The sequence below is a fragment of the Centruroides vittatus genome, unplaced genomic scaffold, assembly GCF_030686945.1.
Source record: "Centruroides vittatus isolate TY-2023 unplaced genomic scaffold, ASM3068694v2 contig_4, whole genome shotgun sequence".
Classification (NCBI taxonomy): Eukaryota; Metazoa; Arthropoda; class Arachnida; order Scorpiones; family Buthidae; genus Centruroides; species Centruroides vittatus.
This window is the reverse complement of record NW_027122214.1, coordinates 3,895,682-3,915,974: the sequence shown is the minus strand read 5'-3', so window position 1 is coordinate 3,915,974 and position 20,293 is coordinate 3,895,682. Positions and strand designations below refer to the sequence as shown.

General features: G+C 36.7%; 1 protein-coding gene across 2 annotated transcripts; it reads right to left on the bottom strand.

Annotated features, from left to right (window-relative positions):
• Window positions 1-3,748: 3,748 nt before the first annotated feature.
• Window positions 3,749-4,765, bottom strand: LOC136976342 (endocuticle structural glycoprotein SgAbd-3-like). 2 transcript variants are annotated; one of them, XM_067271589.1, is made up of 3 exons: window positions 4,562-4,765; window positions 4,396-4,495; window positions 3,749-4,341 (listed from the first exon to the last, which is right to left on the bottom strand). In XM_067271589.1, exons 1-3 carry the CDS (start codon window positions 4,571-4,573, stop codon window positions 3,956-3,958), a joined length of 498 nt encoding a protein of 165 aa, XP_067127690.1. In that variant the 5' UTR covers window positions 4,574-4,765; the 3' UTR covers window positions 3,749-3,955. The 2 variants fall into 2 exon arrangements, with proteins under 2 accessions (XP_067127690.1, XP_067127689.1); XM_067271588.1 differs by having other exon boundaries at window positions 3,749-4,495.
• Between the last annotated feature and the right edge of the window lie 15,528 nt (window positions 4,766-20,293).

Sequence of the window (20,293 nt, the reverse complement as noted above, 5' to 3'; positions counted from 1 at the left end):
TCCACATTTCGGAAAAAGAAGCAAGTACGCAGGTTAATTTTTAACGTTAACCGAAACCGTTGCAAAATAGGCCTCCACGACAGGAAAATTTAAAATTTGTAAATGAAAAAATAATACTGATGATTTCTTTAATATCGCACTTATGGTTCCCTCGGTTCTGGCCTTATGCCTGTGCATCGATAACACCTGCCTAGTTAAGGTAATTGAGGTAAAACCTGACCACCTAACCGTGTGACAATCAACATGAAAATGAGTTTAAACCGTCCGCACACTCTGCATGGGCATTTCTACGATACTTCACTTCTACTTTAATTCTGAAGCGAGTTACTTTGACGAGAACGCTTGATTTCTCGGTAAATAGGAAATAAAATATGGAAGGTGATTCGACTAACTTTTTATCCTGTATGCGACATAAACTGTAAAAACTATCTAAAATAAATAGTGTACATTGGTTTAAAATGAATCGTTCCTAGTTAGTACAAACACACAAAACATACTAATAGTTTACTTATGTAAATGTATAAAATTATCAAAGTCTGGTCTGGTCTGAGCCCCTTAAGCGCTGCTTAATCGCGCTTAATAGTAGTTACGCCACTGCTATGGGTTGTTTCAGTTGCTCCCAAATTAGTTAATTGAACAAAATAAAATATATTTTTAAAAGCAAACAGTTAGATTATATACATAAAAAATGTTGAATTTCTTTGTTCAAATTTAATCTGTACGTAACATTTCTGTATGTAACCTCCTAGGGTGCGTTCTTTTATTCCTCCGCGTAACTCCGCGCGAGCGACATCCATTTAAAAATTCCTGCGGAACGCGTTCCTAAATTCCGGTGGGAATGTGCGCCGTCGAACGGCATAAACGGCCGCTTGTAGCAGTAGTTTACGGTGGAAAGCAACATGGCTCAGATAGTTTCGTTTCGGGGTCCATTATGTGGTTTTATGAATGAAAATTTAGAAGTTGTGAAAGCGTAAGTTAGTGCACGCGGTGATGTAAGTGTCTTTTCGAATTTTTTTCGAATGGTAGCCGGCATTCTAATTTTTTCGCGGCTATTTCGAATGCTCTTTCAACAAATAATCCATTTTATGGTTAAATTTTACAATTGGGACCCTTCTTTTGCCTTTAAAAGCTCATATTTTAGAATTATAGATTCCTCCATCACCATACTATCGATAGCGCGGGCGCCGCCATCTTTCTTTCTTTCACCGTCGTTCCTAAATACAGTACCCACAAACAGCAGCGCACTCCCGTAGTAGCAGCGACGCGGAACGACCGCTATTAACAGCATGTTTTTTAATTCTTGGAACCTAACCCCCCTTTTCGCACTGGTTCTTTGTTTCGTATAACACGGATTCGCATAACACGGCAATTTTTTGGAACTTAACTCCCGTGTTATACTGGGGTTACCTGTACTTTAATAATTTTTAGATCTTTCAAAAATGTTCCATAATGTTCTATATTATTTCAGAAAGACTTTTGGACGTTTCCGATAACAAATTAACTGACGCAACCACCTAAAGAAGTGAAATTTGGTACACAGTTAGGGTACGCCATGAAAACGCACACTAAGAAAGGATTTTTCGAAATTTCCCCCGCGAGAGGAGAGGGAAAGCATTAAGTCTTAACCGGAAGAACGGCTTCTACTGTACTATTTTAGATGCGATTTTTCGTATTTAACTACGTTTAGTCTTCGTCGAGTACTTAGGGGCATTAAATCGATAACATTTCAGACATTGTTATAAATATTTTTATATATTTCGATTTTTTAACCAAATGTTCGAACCGTTTTAAATTCGAATTTGTTTTTTTTTATGTTGGTTCGATTATAGAATGATTGTAAACGTTCAAGAAAATTAATCAAATTGAAAACAATTCGTTTGATTCTCAGTAATTCTCATCATTCTCGGCGGTAGATGTTATATAACAATTTACTATGGTTGTTGAAATATTGAATGTAAATAAAGTTTGCTTGCAAAATCCGCGCGAACGAAGTCGCAGATAACAGCTGGGAGATATGTGGGTTGAAAGTGTTAAGAATGGAAGTGTTAACAATGGAAGTGTTAAGAGAAAGCTACGTACAAGATTTACAGGCGCAGATGCGGTTTCATGCGGTTTTGCAGGAAATCGAACATATTTTTAGACCCATCTAAAAATTCTCTAATTAGTCTCTGGAAACAGGGAGACCTAATTCTTGTATTCTGTGAAAACGGGTAAGGTTGGCTATAACCTTACCCGTTCTTACCGTCCTTACCCGTATAATCTTCGCTATTGTTACTTTTTGCCCGAGCAATGCTGGACTTATCTGCTAGGAAAAGAAGTCTTTTTAACGCATGTCTTTTATATTAAAAAAAACTATATTACATATAAATGTACGAACAAAAAAAAACCCAACGAAGCGGGTACTTGTATTATAATAATGTAAGGGCAGATAATCAGTGGCTAAGTGGCTATCAGTCTTACCAGTCTTCTTCTATAGGCTCTACATATCAGTCTGTAGTTATTTATAACTACTGTAATTTAATTACAGTATTTGTGTTAGTAAAGTAGTGTGTAAGTAATTAGTAGTAGTCTGGTAGTTAGTTATTATTATCACAATCATGAACCACATGCTTTCATATCATCATATATCTAAGATACTGATAGTCATTAATTTAATTAACTATTTAACTAACTAGGTAGTCTCAGTTTCTCACTAATTTTCACAATAAAATTGCCTAGCCTAGCCACTAACCACTTATAGAATAAAAGTTAAAAACTCTTACTTAACAGAATTAGTCTTGTCTTGAATAAAGTATTTTAAAGAATTAAATAAAATTAAATCAATCACTTCTGTTATTTTTTTGACTTTTCTGGAAGTAGGATCTGAAGAAACAAATGGTATTGATGGTGTTGTCTCCCAACCTACTTCTTAATGAACTGCATATATATCCCGCTCCGAAGAAGACCCTTTCTGCCTCTACGTTAGTTGGTTTCGGGGTCATCAAATAATCATAAAACGTTCCGTCACGTCATTCATTGACGTCACAACTGACCGTAAATTAGAATTATGAACAAGACTAGGAGAGGAGTAACTTATTTCATTTAGCGCGAAGACACTTTTATTTAGCGAGAGCGGAAAGTCAACTGGCAACTAGATCTGCAGAGGCAAAAGGGTGGGCGGTGCGGTGTAGAGAGGGGGTGTAGCACATGCCGCACTGAACGGCAACGTCACTCTCGCCGTCGAGCGATGGCGCACGTAGCAAAGCGGAAACGCCGACAACGTAGATTTTTGCGCCATTATTTAGAAAGTTAATTGAGTATTTGCGTATCCGCAGCGCTGGATCCAGCTGGATTGCTGGATGAGGGATCCAGCAATTGCAATCCCTAAGAAGTATTAGCAATAAGTGTGACATTGTCACTAGTCGAAATCGTAGATATTTTCATAACAACCTAAAAACAATATTCTGCTGAGTTCGTAGCTTTATCAGATTACCAAAAGAATCCATAGCGCGAAAAAGGTAAACAAAATTTAATTGGTACAAATTTAAAATGTAATTTTTTTAGTTATACGTGGAGGAAAAGTTGTCAACCTTGCAGGATGCAGATCTGCTCGTTTATTAAGATGCTGCGCCATTTCTTGTCCGTAAGTAATTGTGTAAGTACTACTTTTGTCCAATTTTATATTCTTATTTTTCATCCTAGTTATACGTATTTTCCCTCTTTATATTAAATTTTAATGACGTAACAGTATTTTTTAAATTTTGCTCGTTGTAAAGTGGATTGCCATCGATCAAATTTGTCTTTTATGTATCTAAATCCTACCATTATGCTCGTTAACTTCATATTCGATAAACTAAATTCAACATTTTTTACATCAACAGAAACATTTTTATGAACATAAATTGCAAATCTACATTCGACGAGACAAACAATATTTATTGATATTTGTGCGTTGTTTCATAGATGAAACTAATAATTAAGCATAATACCTCCCGTTATTAACATCGTTACTGACTTGATATTGTCCGGCAGGAGGACCGTACTGTTGAGGAGGTTGGGAGACTTGTTGAGGTTGATAACTCTGAGGTGCATCGGACTGAGTAGCTACTGGTCGTGTAGCGGGTCCGGGCGAGGGGGCTTTGGGAACTCCATCTCCGTGAGCTACGAAGCCGTTTTCACCCGCCGTGTATTTCACGATTCTCTGTTTACCGGAGGCATCCACATAACCATACGCCCCCTGAACGCTTCCGTCGGGTAATCTAGTTTCTTCTCTAAAACTCTGTCCACCCGATCCCTTTCCCGTATCGTAACCAAATTTATAGTCTCCTTGCAGCTCTGCGCCTATGTTTACTTGATACACAGGTTGAGAGTTTTGAGCATACGTTTGCCTCGGTCTGTCTTGATACACAGGTTGAGAGTTTTGAGCATACGTTTGCCTCGGTCTGTCTTGATACACAGGTTGAGAGTTTTGAGCATATTGGGCATTAGATATACCCCAACAGCATCCCAAGATTACCTACATAATTATAAAACTGTGTAAGTTAACATTTTATTCTTTATTTATTTGATTTATTCGACTTACCAGAAGGAACATGACGAACGGAACTGATGAAGAAGCGATTTTTCCATCCCTTTTTATAGGAAGAATCGAAAGGTTCGTCCATACTATTAACCCAGTTTTGGAAGGCTAAATCATTCTTCTATAGTTTTTTCTATCTGGGTCAAGTTCATCAGCTTCGTTGATGAGAAGATATTCCGATTATTTTAAAACTGGTTAAGGGTTTTAAAAAAAAATCAATCAATCGACTATCTGATTGTTATTGATTGACAAGAATTCTATTTTAAAAACACATTTTTTATATTTACGCTGATTTTTAATATTTAAAATACAGCATTGTTCTTATCATTTTAAATAAAGGAAGAAATCAAACTATTAATAAAATCCGACAGAAAAGTGGCAAATATATCTTTGGCAATATGTGTTAGGTGGAAAGCAAGTTTAGAAAAATGTTTGCGAGTTACTGATGAGGCTTTCATTAGTTTTAAACGATCGTAGGGATAATGCAAAAGATATTTCCGAGTAGAGAAGGTAAAAAAATTATTTGCGTCGAGCGAAGGAGAAACAATTAAATAAACTAACAATGACTCAAGGTTACCATCGATTCATTCGAAGGACACTCAACTTTTCGAATGGATTTTTCACGTTCGGCGCTCTCAATACGCTACCATTAAACAAAACTTATTCGAAAAATAAACTGGGATATGAAAGAACTTTTGCTCTCTAATAACATTATCTTCTCTTTAAGAATATGAGAAAATATATAAGAATATTTTATTAATATCATCAATGAAAATACAGAGTAAATCACAGCAAATAGTGGTAAAAAGTCCATAAATTATGTCCGCATTTTTCTTGAAATTTTTACTCTCCCTCCCCCATTGTCTCAGTTTGTTTAATTTCCATAACTCCCTCTCCTCTTCGGACGTCCAACCAAACTCAACCTCCCTCAAAATCTTTATGACTTTATGAATAATAAAATGTATAAACTGTAAAATTTAATGAAATAAAATAGACGTCCATTGAAGTCCATTTAGTTCTTGGATTTCAGATAAAGGCTATTAAAGAAAAAAGAGGAATTAGATTCAAGATGAGTTACGAAAGTGGAAATTCCAAATATTTAAACAACATATTCACATATTTACAGGCACATAATGACAGAGATAATTAGAGGTTGACAAATAAATTAGGTAAATGTAGGATGGCAAGCGTTCCGACAGTATTATTTAGATATTGACAATGATTAGTGATGACATGTTACTGATGTTTTAGGCCTATATAAACGAAGGACAGGTGTAGTAGGTCATCAATAAATCTTCATTCATATTCTACTTTTGATAGTGCAGAATATTATATAAATTACCAAAATATGTAGAGCTAATGCGAGTGTCATAAGAAATTAAACTTCTCAAGTAAAAAATACAAAACTATTTCATCCCAAATATTGTTTTTCAGTTTACTAAATCAAATGAAATGTATAGCACACTTTATGTTGTATTAAAGTTAATAAATTATTTTAAAAAATAGTTTGTCATTATCTGGATTAAATTTCTACAGCTGTTTAAATGTATCAGAGGATAAGCTATAATTTTCCTAATTATATTGTCATACTTATGTAATAAAACAAAACAGTAAAATGCAAATTTATTTACTTATTTTACCATTACCTATTTATTAAAAAAGATATATAATACATAGAACAATTTGTACAAACTGTCATTCACTATATGTACTGTAGCAATATAACAGTTTTAGAATCTCTATTTCAAACCTGGATAAATTTATTAAGATCATTTGAAATTATAGATGAGGATGTGGATAAATCGAGAATATAATTACTGTATTTTCGATTTATCCACATCCTCGTTTATAATTTCAAATGATCTTCTTAATAAATTTTCCTAAAAACCAAATATACCTTTTCTTTCATATCATGTAATTTTATACATGATATAAAATTAATAAATTATTTTAAGGATTTCAGAAACAATGGTTTTCAAGCGATTAGCATGGAGTGCCAGCAAGTGTCAAGAGCTACAAAGGGGGTGCAGTCACGTGATATAACGTCATCGCTCCGCCCAACAAAACAATCGTCCGCCATATTGGTTGCTGATTTCACGTTACCTTGCTTGATCACTAATATGTCAACGTGAAAGAAAGGAATTTTACCGGGCTTTGCAGCCGATTTGAAAGGTAATGATTCGATAAAATGTAAAGAGAAAATTTATTTTATTGGATGGGATCCATACGAAATGAAACAAACGGATTTTTCATTCAACGATTTAACCACGTGGCCAACTATAGAACATAAGAGACACAGTAAATTATTTGGTTTTAACAACTAACGCTGTCACACTGGATCAGATGAAGGAATACAAATCACTCGCTACTCATAATTATTTGACAAGCGGATTTATTAGTGATATTTTATCAAGAGCCGTTCGTAATGATTTAATTTTGCTTGTAGCAAAGGTACAGGTACTGTACGTATCTTCGTGTGAGACTTTCCATTACTCATAACATAACTGCGTTAATATAAAGATTAATATAATAAAAATATAAAAATTTGATTGTGGTTAATTAAAGGCTAATTTTTGTAAAAATTTAGTCTATTTTGCTCCAGTCAATCTTTGATGTGATAAACCCTCCAATTATAGCCACATTTATTAGGCTAATTAATTTAATCTTAATAATAGGTTGTTAGAGACTTGCGCAACACAAACCATAGTGACAAAAGAAAAAAATTTAATGGTAATTATAAATACAACTTAACTTTACTAAATTAAAATTACATTCATCTTTATATTAACGCAGTTATGTTATGAATAATGGAAAGTCTCACATGAAGAAGATACGTACTGTACAGTACCTTCCATACAAGCAGAATTAAATCATTACGAACGGCTCTTGATAAAATATCACGAATCCGCTTGTCAAGTAATTATGAGCATCGAGTGATTTGTATTCCTTCATCTGATCCAGTGTGACAGCGTTAGTTTTTAAAACCAAATAATTTACCGTGTCTCTATGTTCTATAGTTGGCCACGTGGTTAAATCGTTGGATGAAAAATCCGTTTGTTTCATTTCGTATGGATCCCATCCAATAAAATAAATTTTCTCTTTACATTTTATCGAATCATTACCTTTCAAATCGGCTGCAAAGCCCGGTAAAATTCCTTTCTTTCACGTTGACATATTAGTGATCAAGCAAGGTAACGTGAAATCAGCAACCAATATGGCGCGCGCTTATATTCTATTCTATTCTATTCATCTCCTCTCTTGGTTCATATGGAGGTTGTAGCCTATATTCGCCTTTCCTCCGATGAGTGGTGTTATGATCGCTTCGCGACCGAAGAGCCAGCCGTTTATCTCACGGCCTAAACGTACGCGCGGGAAACCGTGCCTTCCGGGAGGACTTTTATGGGGAACTGGCCTCCTATTCAGTCGTTATTGGCTAGGAGAAAACCCGGAAAACTCCTAGCAGCCAGCCTGTCCGAGTCGCGGCGCGAACCCACGACCGAACTTCCCAGTGTTCAGGGTCTGGTCACCACCGATGAGCGGCAACGGAGACAACTCGGCCAGGCGCGCGCTTCTTTGCGCAGTCTCTGTATATGTGAGCGGAGTCATGTGACATCACGTGCACCCCCTCTACTACATATTGAACCTAAAATGACTGAAAAACGGAAAAAGAAGTTAAAATTGTTGTCAAGTAATTCGAATATGATTATTACCGCTGAACAAAAACTAAATCGGTTATTTTTAGAAGTTGTCGACATAATTATTTTGCAACTTATCGACCGCTTTGAGAGCGTTCATACAATATCATCGCTCCTGTCTTTCATAACGGAAAAAGATTTCGTTTCATTAACTCTAGACTTGATAAAAGTTGACAAAGATTGTTGCGTTAAATATGATAAATTGGATGCTTTATGCTTAATAAATAAGTTAGAGTGTTTTAAAAATCAAGCACAAGTTTTGTTTACTGATTTGGAAAATATGTATCACTTTGAAATTTTGCAGGGCATTGTAAATTACGAATTATAGGTTGACATTCAAAAATCTGGCAACCTCCGGACCGGAGGAGTGCAGGATTTTTGAAAATGCCAGATTTTTTATGTTATATATGCTGTATATATTTAACACAAAATTACTACTGTATAATTCTTTAAAGAAAGAAAATTAAACACTAAATGAAAAGCAAATAAAATTTTAATGTTCATCAACCAAACAAAACAGTTCTACAGAATTTTAGTTGGGCGCCTTCAGAAAACAGTGGGCACCAACGCGGTAAATTTGAAAATGTCCGAAATTCATGCAGGAAATCTGAAGGAACCGGATTATCGAGAGCCGAGTGTCAACCTGTATATGAATCTTACCCTAACATAGTAATATTATTACGTTTAATACTTACTTTACCGGTAACAATGGCTTCAGGAGAACGGAGTTTTAGTAAATTAAACATTATAAAAAATTATTTCAGATCAAAAATGAGTCAGAAACGTCTGACCAATTTAAGTATTTTATCAATAGAATATGAGACGTTTTTTGAAGCAAATTGAAAGCTCGAAAAATAAAATTATTGTAAAAATGTGTCACCGTATTGTAATAAAAAGTATAAAAATATCTGAGTTATTTTTAGAAATGCGCAATTTCCTCACTACATCTCTGTATGAAAAACTCCCGGAATAAACTCTTAACATATCGAAAATCCGTTGAAAGTTCTTTTTGTTCCTCATCTTCAGAAACGCTAATTTCGTCATCACCTGTTGTTCTACTAATTCTTTAAGATCGTCGTTGGAAAAACTTTCTCCAGTTGTAACTTGCAATAATTCTTCAATATCCTGCGCATTTATATTATCCAACCCTGTTTCATTAGCTAGCTTGACAATTTTATCGACATCAACAATGGATTCTCTTGTGTCAACATCCTTGCTTAGCTCCGGCCATACATTCTTCCATACTCCTTTCAAACATTTCTCGGTCACCTCAATCCAGGAAAGATTGATGTTGTCTGCAGCATCCATGATATTATACTTTTTCCAAAAATCTCTAATGGATTGTTTATCTGCTCTATCTGTTTTATCAATCAGTTTCAGAATGTCCGCCGCAGGTAATAAGCTTTAAATTTGATATTACGCCTTGATCCATTGGTTGGATTAATGAAGTTGTATTTGGCGGCAGGAAAGCCACTTCTACTGGAATGCATGTTGTTAAGTCAGACAAATGCGTTGGATGGCTTGGAGCAGTGATTCCCAAACTTTTTCGATCCACCGCCCCCTTTGTTCCATAAAGTTATACCCAACGCCCCCTAACCCATTTTGTCTTGTGTGAGAAAGGATTGGAAATATTTTTAGGAAAACTTTTCTATGAATCTCACACTTTGTGCCCTTACCGTACATTGTTCTCAACATCTGGAAACCATTAAACGCAATGTTTCTCTCTTATCCATTTAACAGAGGAAAGGGAACGGCTGTCACTGACCCCAACTTTTGCCTTTGGTCACCGTTCAGTACCTTGCCTCCAGCGTCCCCTAGATTTACTCACCGCCCACAGGGGGGCGGTAGCGCCCACTTTGGGAACCACAGGCTTGGAGCATTATCGATCAAAAGTAAAGCTTTCGGTTCTACTTGTTTTAAATTCACAGTAGCGTTTAACAGACGGGCAAAAATGTTCGGTAAACCAATTCTGGAAAATTTTCAAAGTGATCTAAGATCTTTTATTGGACTCCCAAATTACTGGTAAAGATGATTTTAAAATTTCCCTCATTACTCTTGGGGTTTTGGACTGATAAACAAGCAGTGGTTTTAATTTAATGTCTCCATTAGCGTTACCACCTAGTAGAAGTGTTAAACGATCTTTTGTAGCTTTAAATTCTAATCAGCGCCGGATTAAGCCTCTAGCGGGCCCTAGACAAAATGTAAATTGGGGCCCCATTTAAATAAGTTGCTTCTAAACAAATCTTATATAATGTGACATTAGCGTAGGTAGCATGGGTGACACCCGGTGCGGATATCGTAGTGTCATCCCAAGTCACACCGTGGTGTCATCCTTTTTAACTGTTTTATAAAACACTATTGAATTGTAATAACTTCGCACTCGAGCAACTTGAACGCTACGTCGAATATGCGATGTCGCGACGTATAAGTTTAAATTTAGAAAATGAATCATAACCATACATCAGTATTACTATGAGAGGCGGCCCTAGGAATATTTCTAGATGGTGCTAGAGATCTCGTGGCGGAGATTATTTCTCACGCACGGATGGCTGTTGACCTTTTTTTTTTTTTTTTAGGTAATGGCTACTGAAGCCGGGCCTCTCCGAATTACGGGCCCTAGACATTTACCTACTTTGCCTATTCGATAATCCGGCCCTGATTCTAATGCTCGCTTTCTTCACGGGATAAAAATATACGTTTTGGCATTCTCTTTCAGAAAAGGCCCGTTTCATCAACATTGAAAACTAATTCAGGAGGATAATTCCCTCGTTCAATGATTGCTCTTAATGTTGCTGGAAATGCTGCAGCTGCTTTTGTATCTCTACTTGCCGCTTCTCCAGGAATCTGTATATTATGAAGATTGTTTCTGTTTTTAAATCAATTAAACCACCCACGACTAACTACGAAATTTTCATTCGTGTCGCCTTTTTCATCCTGAATATGGTTAAAAAATTTTCTCGCTTTTTCCATTATAATTGCTTGACTTAATGGCATATTGCGTTCAACTTCATCGTTAATCCGGATGGAAAGTCGTTTTTCCATTTCCTCAAAAACATTGCTTCTGGTTCGGGTAATTTTTGTTGCCGAAGTCTTTGTGGTTGTAGTTGTTGATGATACGATTTTTTCGTTATTTTTTAAAATTGTCCGTATTGTTGAAGTTGACAAATTTAATGCACTGCCGATATCAGATTGCCGTTCACCTGCATCTAATCGTCTGAGCACTTGCATTTTAGTTTCCAGCGAAATGCTTTTTCTTGTCGCTTTACTTTCTTTTTCTTTGCAATCACCCATTGTGAAAATGAAAACTAAAAAAAAAAAAAAAAAAAAAAAAATGCCGTATTTATCACAATAAAATAAAATATGTTTATATCTTTATACACACAATAAAGTTGATGACTGACGATAAATCAACTGTGACGCAGCAAACATGAGTTCGGGGAATCCCAACGCTTCGTGCGATTTCAGAGAATTCCAATACTACCGCGTAATATCGAAACAGCATTAAGCGGGGTCTTACTGCAATACGATTTTAGATGGTCATATTAATAAATTCGAATAATCAATTTTATCAAAATGCCCATTCAAAATATAAAACATGCATTCGACTATTTTTTTTTTTTTTTTTTTATATTAAGAATAAAATCATGTAATTTTTCCAAAGTTATCGTTTATAATCCTGTGATGTCAAACGATTTGCTCATTTTAAAAACTGGCTTAATATTAAATTTTATGTTAATTTTGCTTCTTTAAAAACATTTTTGAGTGATAATGTTTAAAAGGTGACCAGATTTTAACATTGGTGAAGCGGGAAAAAATTGACGAGGAGAGTGGTTGTCTTGTTGAAAAAAATTGTTCTAGAGCTACAATATTTTATTAGCAAAGAGCGCAAAAATTGTATTGTATTATATATATTAAAATTTAAAATATATATATATAAATTTTAAATTTTAACATATGTAAAATTTAAATATAATAATAAATATATATTATTATTATAAATCTTTAAAAACGCTTTATTCTTTCTCATATTTCTCAGTTGAGTGAATTTTTTTAGTAGATCGTTGTTTAAAATGTCATGAAATTTTTCGAAAGAATTTATTAAATTATATTTCACACATAATATAGCTTTCAACGTCTCAATACTTAATTGTGATTTATCAGATGTCCACACTTTATTTACAGTAGAAAAAAAAAGAGTTCAGTCACGGCATTAGTTCCTGATAAGGACAGCGCGTATTCCATACTATTCTGCACCGTATTCTACACCGTGTAACGAACAACGTTTGGACAGTCTGTGAACACGCGCTGTTCCGTTGCTGCAGCTGCGCGCTCCAAACCATTTTCTGTCAGTTTTTGCCACAAACACAAAGGGGTTTGTCGGCGCAGCGTTCTTTATTTCTGATGCTCACGTATACCTTGGTACTGATACCCGTGATACAAACTGATCTTTATGAATCTTGAACATAAGACATAAGTTTATGACATAAAATCTTTCCAAAACTCGGGACATTTTTAAAACGCGCGGGACGCGAGGACAAATTATTAAAAATCGGGACTGTCCCGCCAGAAGCGGGACGTCTGATCACCTTATTAAAAGAGGTTTTTCTTCAAAAAAAAGAAATATCTGCGGATATTATTTGCATAACTTTTCGTTGTTAAATTAACTCAATTTAAAATATTACGCCAAAGTATGGTGGTGTAAAATGCAAATTGAAAATTATTTATGTCTTTAGCCAGTAATATGGCTGTGTCAAAAAGTGAATCGAATGCATAAGTTTGGCTTATTTCGAATTACAAATCATCGAAATAATCATAAAATTGTATGTGGCGCCATCTGCTGTAAAAATTATTTTTAAAATAAAATCTCATATTATTTATTATTTTAAAATTAATTTTGAGAGTAGAGATGAGTTTTAAAAATTTTGTAAATGCCAATAACGAGTAAAATTTTCATTAAGTCTGATCCCACTCGAGATATAACACACGATTCATTCTATCTCCCGACCTCACCAATAAATTTAATAACATCAATGTCCTATATACAGAAATAACACTCCAGAGTTTCAAAAATTTTTATTCATTCAGTCCTGAGATATGATGCAAACTAAACGCCAACATACAATTTTGTAGGTTTTTTTTTTTACATTTTTGGGCTCCTGGAGTGTGAAACGCCGAGAAACGCAAAAAGGAGATAAAAATTTGACCTATTATCGTACTTCCTTTCCCTACGTCATATTCTATAACAGCCAAGAAAGTTTTAAAAAAAATGAACGTTTGAATAAAGATATGCGAAAAATTATTTAAAATCGAATATTTTACATATGAAAGTTTTCGTTTTACTTTTCAGTCTTGTAAGCATTAAGGAGGATGCATACATGCGGCGCGGCAAGAAAAAGCGGCAGAATGACGTCACTTTTTTGTCGCAGAGGTCTATTTCGTGCCCCTTTTCTCGTGCCACGAAAGTTGGTCGAATTTCTATCTGGCCGCGTTTCTTTACGCAGCGAGACTGTAGCGAAATGACGTCACGAGCAGTGTTGGCCAATTAGAAACCAGTTCCAGTGTGTTCGCTGTAAAGCGCTTCTCGAGCGCAGCATAAAGCCGGGCGCACACATGCGGCGCGGCAAGGAAAAGCGGCTGAATGACGTCACTTTTTCTCGCCGCAGAAGTCGATTTTGTGCCGCTTTTCTCGTGCCGCAAAAGTTGGTTGAATTCTATCTTTGGCGGCGACCGCCGCCAAGACACGTTTCTACCAGCGAATAACAGTTCGTCTGGTAGTTACGTGAGAAAATACAACCACGTGGTGTTTTAATGGCGGAAAGTTCGACGCGATTAACCGAGATAACAAATAACAGAATAAAGAGGAAAGGATAATAAATTTAACACAAATTCTACACAAATAATCGTATATAATTTAATTCAAAGAACAAAACAACCGAATCTTACTCGAAATAGTATTCTTTATCGAGAGATCTTAATCGAGGAATAAGCCTATTTTGTACACAAGTTCTTTCTCGATTCAAGAAAATATCTCTAATCCAAAATCTTCGACAAAATCTAGCTAAATAAAGCAAGCGCGGTACAAAACAAAATTTGTAAACACGTGGATAGCGGCAGTTCAGTATCGTTCGTCATCTTGAATACTGAACGCATGCGCCGAAATGTAAGCTGATTGCCGCTTGTGTGGTTGTGCTGCCGCGCGGCGAAGACGCGTTTGCGACACCGCTCTTCCTTGCCGCGCCGCATGTGTGGATACTCTTTTAAGTGGACTTCTTTCAGGCTTATCGTTTGTCCAGACCAACAATGAAGTGTTCTGATGAGGGAAGGGCTCCACATATCTCGGACAGACCACGCCTAAAAACTTCTGGAGTTTTTTGACCGTCTGGATAAGAAAAGATTTTCATTTATTTTATCCAGACGGTCTATAGCAGACATGGACAAATGCGGCTCTTTTTGAGTTACATGCGGCTCTTTCTGAAAGTGTTAATTTCTGTTTTTCATTATTATATTTACAATTTTATTTCCACAATTTTGTGAAAATATGTAATTATATATATGTAATATTTAGTAATTTATTTCCAAGTCGGTGCAATAAATTAAATTGACATTTCAAATATATTTTTTTAAAACAAGTTCTCGACCTGGATGGGGGAAACCCTATCCTTCCCTGCCTTAACATACTATCCGCCACGACATGTCGTGGCGGATAGTATGGTAAAATGCATGGAAGCCGAAATTCTGTACTGTCGCGACAGTACAGAACTGCGGCTCCCATGCATTTTGCAAAACCTACATTTCGGATCCCACTGAACTCTTGCTTGCCCACCTCTGGTCTATAGTTTAGCTTTTTTCCAGTTAAGAATGAACTAGTCAATTATTTAGGATATCCACTTTGCTACAAAACATTCGACTAGGCGAAACGATTTACTTTTATTATAGAATTCTATCGGATGACAATTATTTTTAAAATTTTTGAAGACAAAGCCCGGGATTAAATCTAAACTAAAAATAAATCTTTACACAGATTTATTTTTAGTTTAGATTTAATCCCGGGTTCTGCAGAACGGTAGGTTGATGCATTAGCAGTGTCAGCCATCCGGCCAGCTATACGCAAATGTTATTTAGACCTTTTTATTAACTTACACTATTTGTCTTTAGTTTGTCTATTCTCTAGATAAAATCTTGTAACTCAATTTTCACCCATTTTCCAATTTCCGATCTAGTCGAAATTTTTCATACATATGTATTCCCCATGATGATAATTTCATTTTGTTTTTAGAGTTTGCAAACAATTCAGTAATATACGTTAAATTAGATGCTAAACCAAGAACAATTTCGATAATTTAGTATTACCTATATAAAACTAAGGAGTAGAAAATAAAAAAATATAAAAATATTTAAAGAAATGCTTTTTATTCACATAAATATACTAAATAGTAAAAAATAAAAGTTTTCTTCAGCTTTCACGGAATCAATTGGGGACTGGGGTTGTTCAGATTAGGGATTTGTTCCGATTACGGTTTACGTACGAAAAAATATATTAACCTGTCCGATGTTCAAATTTTTCTCCGTTGCGTGTCGCTTCGTGTTGAATTTTCGTCGATTTTAAGCCTAACGAAAATTTTTATAATAATAATCGAGGCTATCGTATCGTTAAAAATTATTTCTGCATTTTGTACAAACAAAATAAATATATTGAAGAATATAAAAACATGAAAATTATACTTTAGAAGTAAATTTAGTATCAAAAACGTTCGATTCAGCACGACAGTCCGACTGAAAATCGTGCCGATTACCGGCGATTCTGATTACCGGGGTGCCGATTTACGAGTCTCTACTGTATTATGTTACCAAAAATAAAAATATGGGCTCTCATGTTTAGAAATTTTCTTAGTTACATTTTCTATCAATTTTTATGGGGTTTCCATGAACACCCCATACTTTTATTTTTGGTAGCATAATACTAAGAATACTTTTTTTAAAATTCTTTCCTTTCTGTGAGCACTAAGAGGGCCTCTTTTTAGCAAGCCCATTATTGGTTCGGCCAGGTGGTGAAGGACGGGGCCTGACATATCCGGACGAAAAATTTCTGATATTTCAACTCGTTCGGATTCGAACTTAGGTCCCCATAGCGGTAGGTTGCCACCTTGACCGCTCGGCCATCTACTAAGAATACTGTGAAAGCTGAAGAAACTTTAGTTTATTACTTTTCAGTACATTCATTTATGTGAATAAAAACGTTTTTAAAATTTTAAAAAATATATTTTACTTTAATTAATATTTTACAATCGTTTTCAGACAGCGAATATCGCAGAGGTGAAATGGTTGCAATTAACAAATATGTCGGTATCACCCTGAATTTTCTACTCGTGAATGGCAATCCCGGAATCAATCCTTTGAAAACTGACAATTCTAGCAACACTGAATATTAAAAATATACACTCAACAATTCTGAACATTATTTGAATACAAAAAACTATTTACTTTTCAGTTATACTTTCAGGTATAGTATACTAAGAAAGAAATAATGTAAAAATAATTACTCTGTAAAGATGATTATTGTCGTTACGGTTCCCACTTATTACGCCGACGATTAATTAACCATTTCTTTCTTTCTCCATTTTTTGGAGGCTTTACGTCTTTAAACGCTTTTATTTAATACTTGTTTGTATCGTCCTGAAATGTTGCAAATCAAATTTCATCCACTTCTAATTAAGATAGAAGGCTGCTTGAAGACATAACCAAGTCCAATGGACGACCGGATAGCCAAGCGGTTAAGGTGACTTCTTGAGGAACTCGAAATCGAATCCGGACGGATCGAAAAACCACAGAAATTTTTCAATGATTTATCCGGATACGTCTGGCCTCGTCCGTTATCAGCCATCTCAAATCGTCTCATTGTGGGCCTGGCCAAACTGATGATGAGCTTACTTAAAAGATATTCTTAGTGTCCACCGGGCGGAGAGTAAAAAGAAATTCCAATGCATTTAATATTTTGGGAGAGTGACACACCTCCACCATCTTCCTACTCCGAAACTCGATAAACATAATCAAATGTAGAATTTAATTGCGATGTGCTGTGTGTAAATAATAATATATATGATGGGGTGAGGTCACCCCATCCAGTGGACCCCGCAGACTGTAGGAAAAGGAGGAACAAGCTATGAAAAAAAGGCATGGTACATTATGCAAGAAGCTTCAAACCATGGGCGTATTCAAAATCTCAGCGTCATTCAATGAAATGCTGCCAGAACTGACACAACTGCTGGCATTTTCGAGTGAACACAAACTCTGACTGCGGAGATGTCCGGAAAGAAAAACAAGAAAAAATGGTGAATGATGTGGACTTCCATGTTACGTTAACTTTACTTTTTAACTTATTTAAATTAACGAGAACAGTTTAATGAAAAATTAACATTTCGAAAAGAAAAAGAGGGATAAAGATTTTTTCATTTCCCTAGAAGTTTTAAATAACTAAATCAATATTAAGATTATGCTTTAACAACTAAAACAAATTATGTCTTATGTATATGTACTACATATTAAAATATTCTATTAACGTATAAACCTACTCTTAATTTATTCATAGTACATTCATCAGCAAATAAATTCAAAATAGTCAACGCAAAATAGAGCTCTTACAAATCTCATGGTGGCTTCCATCTTGTTTGTTGGCGTATGAAGCACCAAAAAGATGCTTGCAGTTTGCTTGCGGCACGCTGACAGCAACAGAAGGTTACCGAAGATTTTGAACAGAAGTGTTGGCAGTGCGGAGATTTTCAACACGCCATATGAATCAACGTTGGATAAGCGCTTCCACAGATGATGCTGGTTGCATTTGGGGCTAACTTGGCCTCGAAAACAAGAAATATACCGATAAGACGAATAAGTAACTACATAAAAATAGTTGCATGGGACAATTATTCTTCATTAGTTTCTTTTATATTTGCAGAATAGGCAGGGGCAAATTCTCTGGACTTGCTTAGCATGCTTAAGAGAAAGTTTTAACTGTCAATATACTTTTCATATGAGAACAAATATGCCAATAATAATTTATTCTAACGTGAAACTCTTATCATTTGTTAGTTGTGGCGTTTTGGGCCTTGTGCCCCTCTTCTTCTTTCACAGTTTAATATGGAGATTATAGCCTTTGCGGCTCTTTCTCTGACCAACGTTGCCAGTTGCTAAGCGAAACAACCAGTGAGGCTAATGTACGCTCCAGCGCCGCCACGTGCTGACTAGGAGTGATGGAGGCCAGCAACCAGTAGATAGGCGTCAGCGTGCGCACCAGAGACATGTTAAGGGTCATTGTGTTGCCGAGGTCCTTGCGGGCTGTAGTGTATTTGGGGCAATGAAGCCAGTAATGTAGTGTAGTTTCCGCTGCGCCACAATGGGGGCACCCTGGAGAGTCATGTAGGTGCCATGAGTACAGGGAAGCATGTAGCGGGGCCATCTCAGTCCGAAGCTGGGCCAAAAGCATCTCCGCGTGGCGAGACGATGCACAACTGTACCTCCAGGGGGCAAACGGGCGAAGGTGGTCCCGGCCTTTGTTGCGGAATGCCGCTGACCAGGAATCCATCAGGGTGCCGATGGTGGTGTCTTGCATGGCCTGGGTGAGGTCATGTGGCATGAGGGGTCTCCAGATGGAGCCACTGAACAGGTCGTGGCGGGTCGCATTGTCAGCTGTCTCGGTTGATCGGAATGTTGGTATGGCCCAGTGTCCAGCCAATGACGATGGGCACCGTGTGGGCGCTGACAATAGCCGCAAGATTGATGATGATAGGTAGTGATGAGAACAAGACATTGGCCATAGCCTGGATGACCGAGCGGCTGTCAGAGAAGATTACGGCGGGTTTGGCCAGCGGGGTGCTGATGTGGATTACGCGCAAGATACCCTGGGCTTCTGCTACAAAGACACTGCAGTAATTGTGCAGGGACCAGGCCTCTGTCTTGTTTGTGTTTGAGAAGACTACGCCAATGGCGGTCCGAGTACTGGATTTGGATGCATCCGCGCCTAGGCAGAGCCAGCCCGGCCATTTTGCAGCGACAGTCTCCCAGAAACAGACGCTCGTGACGACTAATGGGTCAGTGGACGAAGTAGGGTAGTCGTTTAGACTGATGTGTGGATGGACGCTGGCAGTGCTTGGTGGCATGCAACACTGGCGATAGATGAGTAACATGAGTTGGCCTTTCCGACGGTAATGGGATATGACCCGGTACACGTAAGGTTCCTGGTGACGGCACCAACAATAAAAGTCCAAACTTGAGGCATTTTGGTAGAGGTCGTGTAGTGGGCTAAAACTGTCCCTTGATATTTGGGCCGCCGCATGGGAGAGTATTCTGAGACGTAGCCTCGACCGTAACGGCACATAACCAGTCTCTGTGTAGAGTGATAAGAGAGGGGTCGTCTTGGGCACGCCAGCGCCATTCGTAGTGCAGCGTGGAGGGGTTTCTCAATGCGATTGATGGTGGTGGACGGGACACCATCCAGGAGCGGTGCTCCAAACTGTGTTTGCTTTTACATTGGCAACTAGCTATTTTAAGTCAATGCGATGCTTGCGGGAATTCGATCGCTTGTTCGTGTGGAGCTTTTCTGCAAAAACAAGTGCGCGCGCATGACGTCATTCAAAGCATTTAACACGGCCAGATTGTATTGAAAGGTTGCGGTACCCAGTCAGCATACATGTGTACAGGGGCGGATCTACATAAAGATTAATAGGACTTAAGCCCTGAGCCCACAAAAATTGTATTATCATCATGAATTTTTAATACTTTTTTTCATTATATTTCATATATTTCATGTGTAGATATAACGTGCTTTATAATAGTACATACTTTTTATTCACACCAAATAACGTTTCTGCCTATTGTTTAGTGCTAGAGATAGACCTATTATTCTTATTATAACTTTCAGCATGCCCAAAATTTTGATCAGGATTCGCCCAAGAATAGGCTATCGAGAAGTCACAAATTTTCAAGAAATGAAATTTAGAGCTCCCTTAGTGATAAGGAAAAGAGGACATGTGCCCTAATATACGGACAC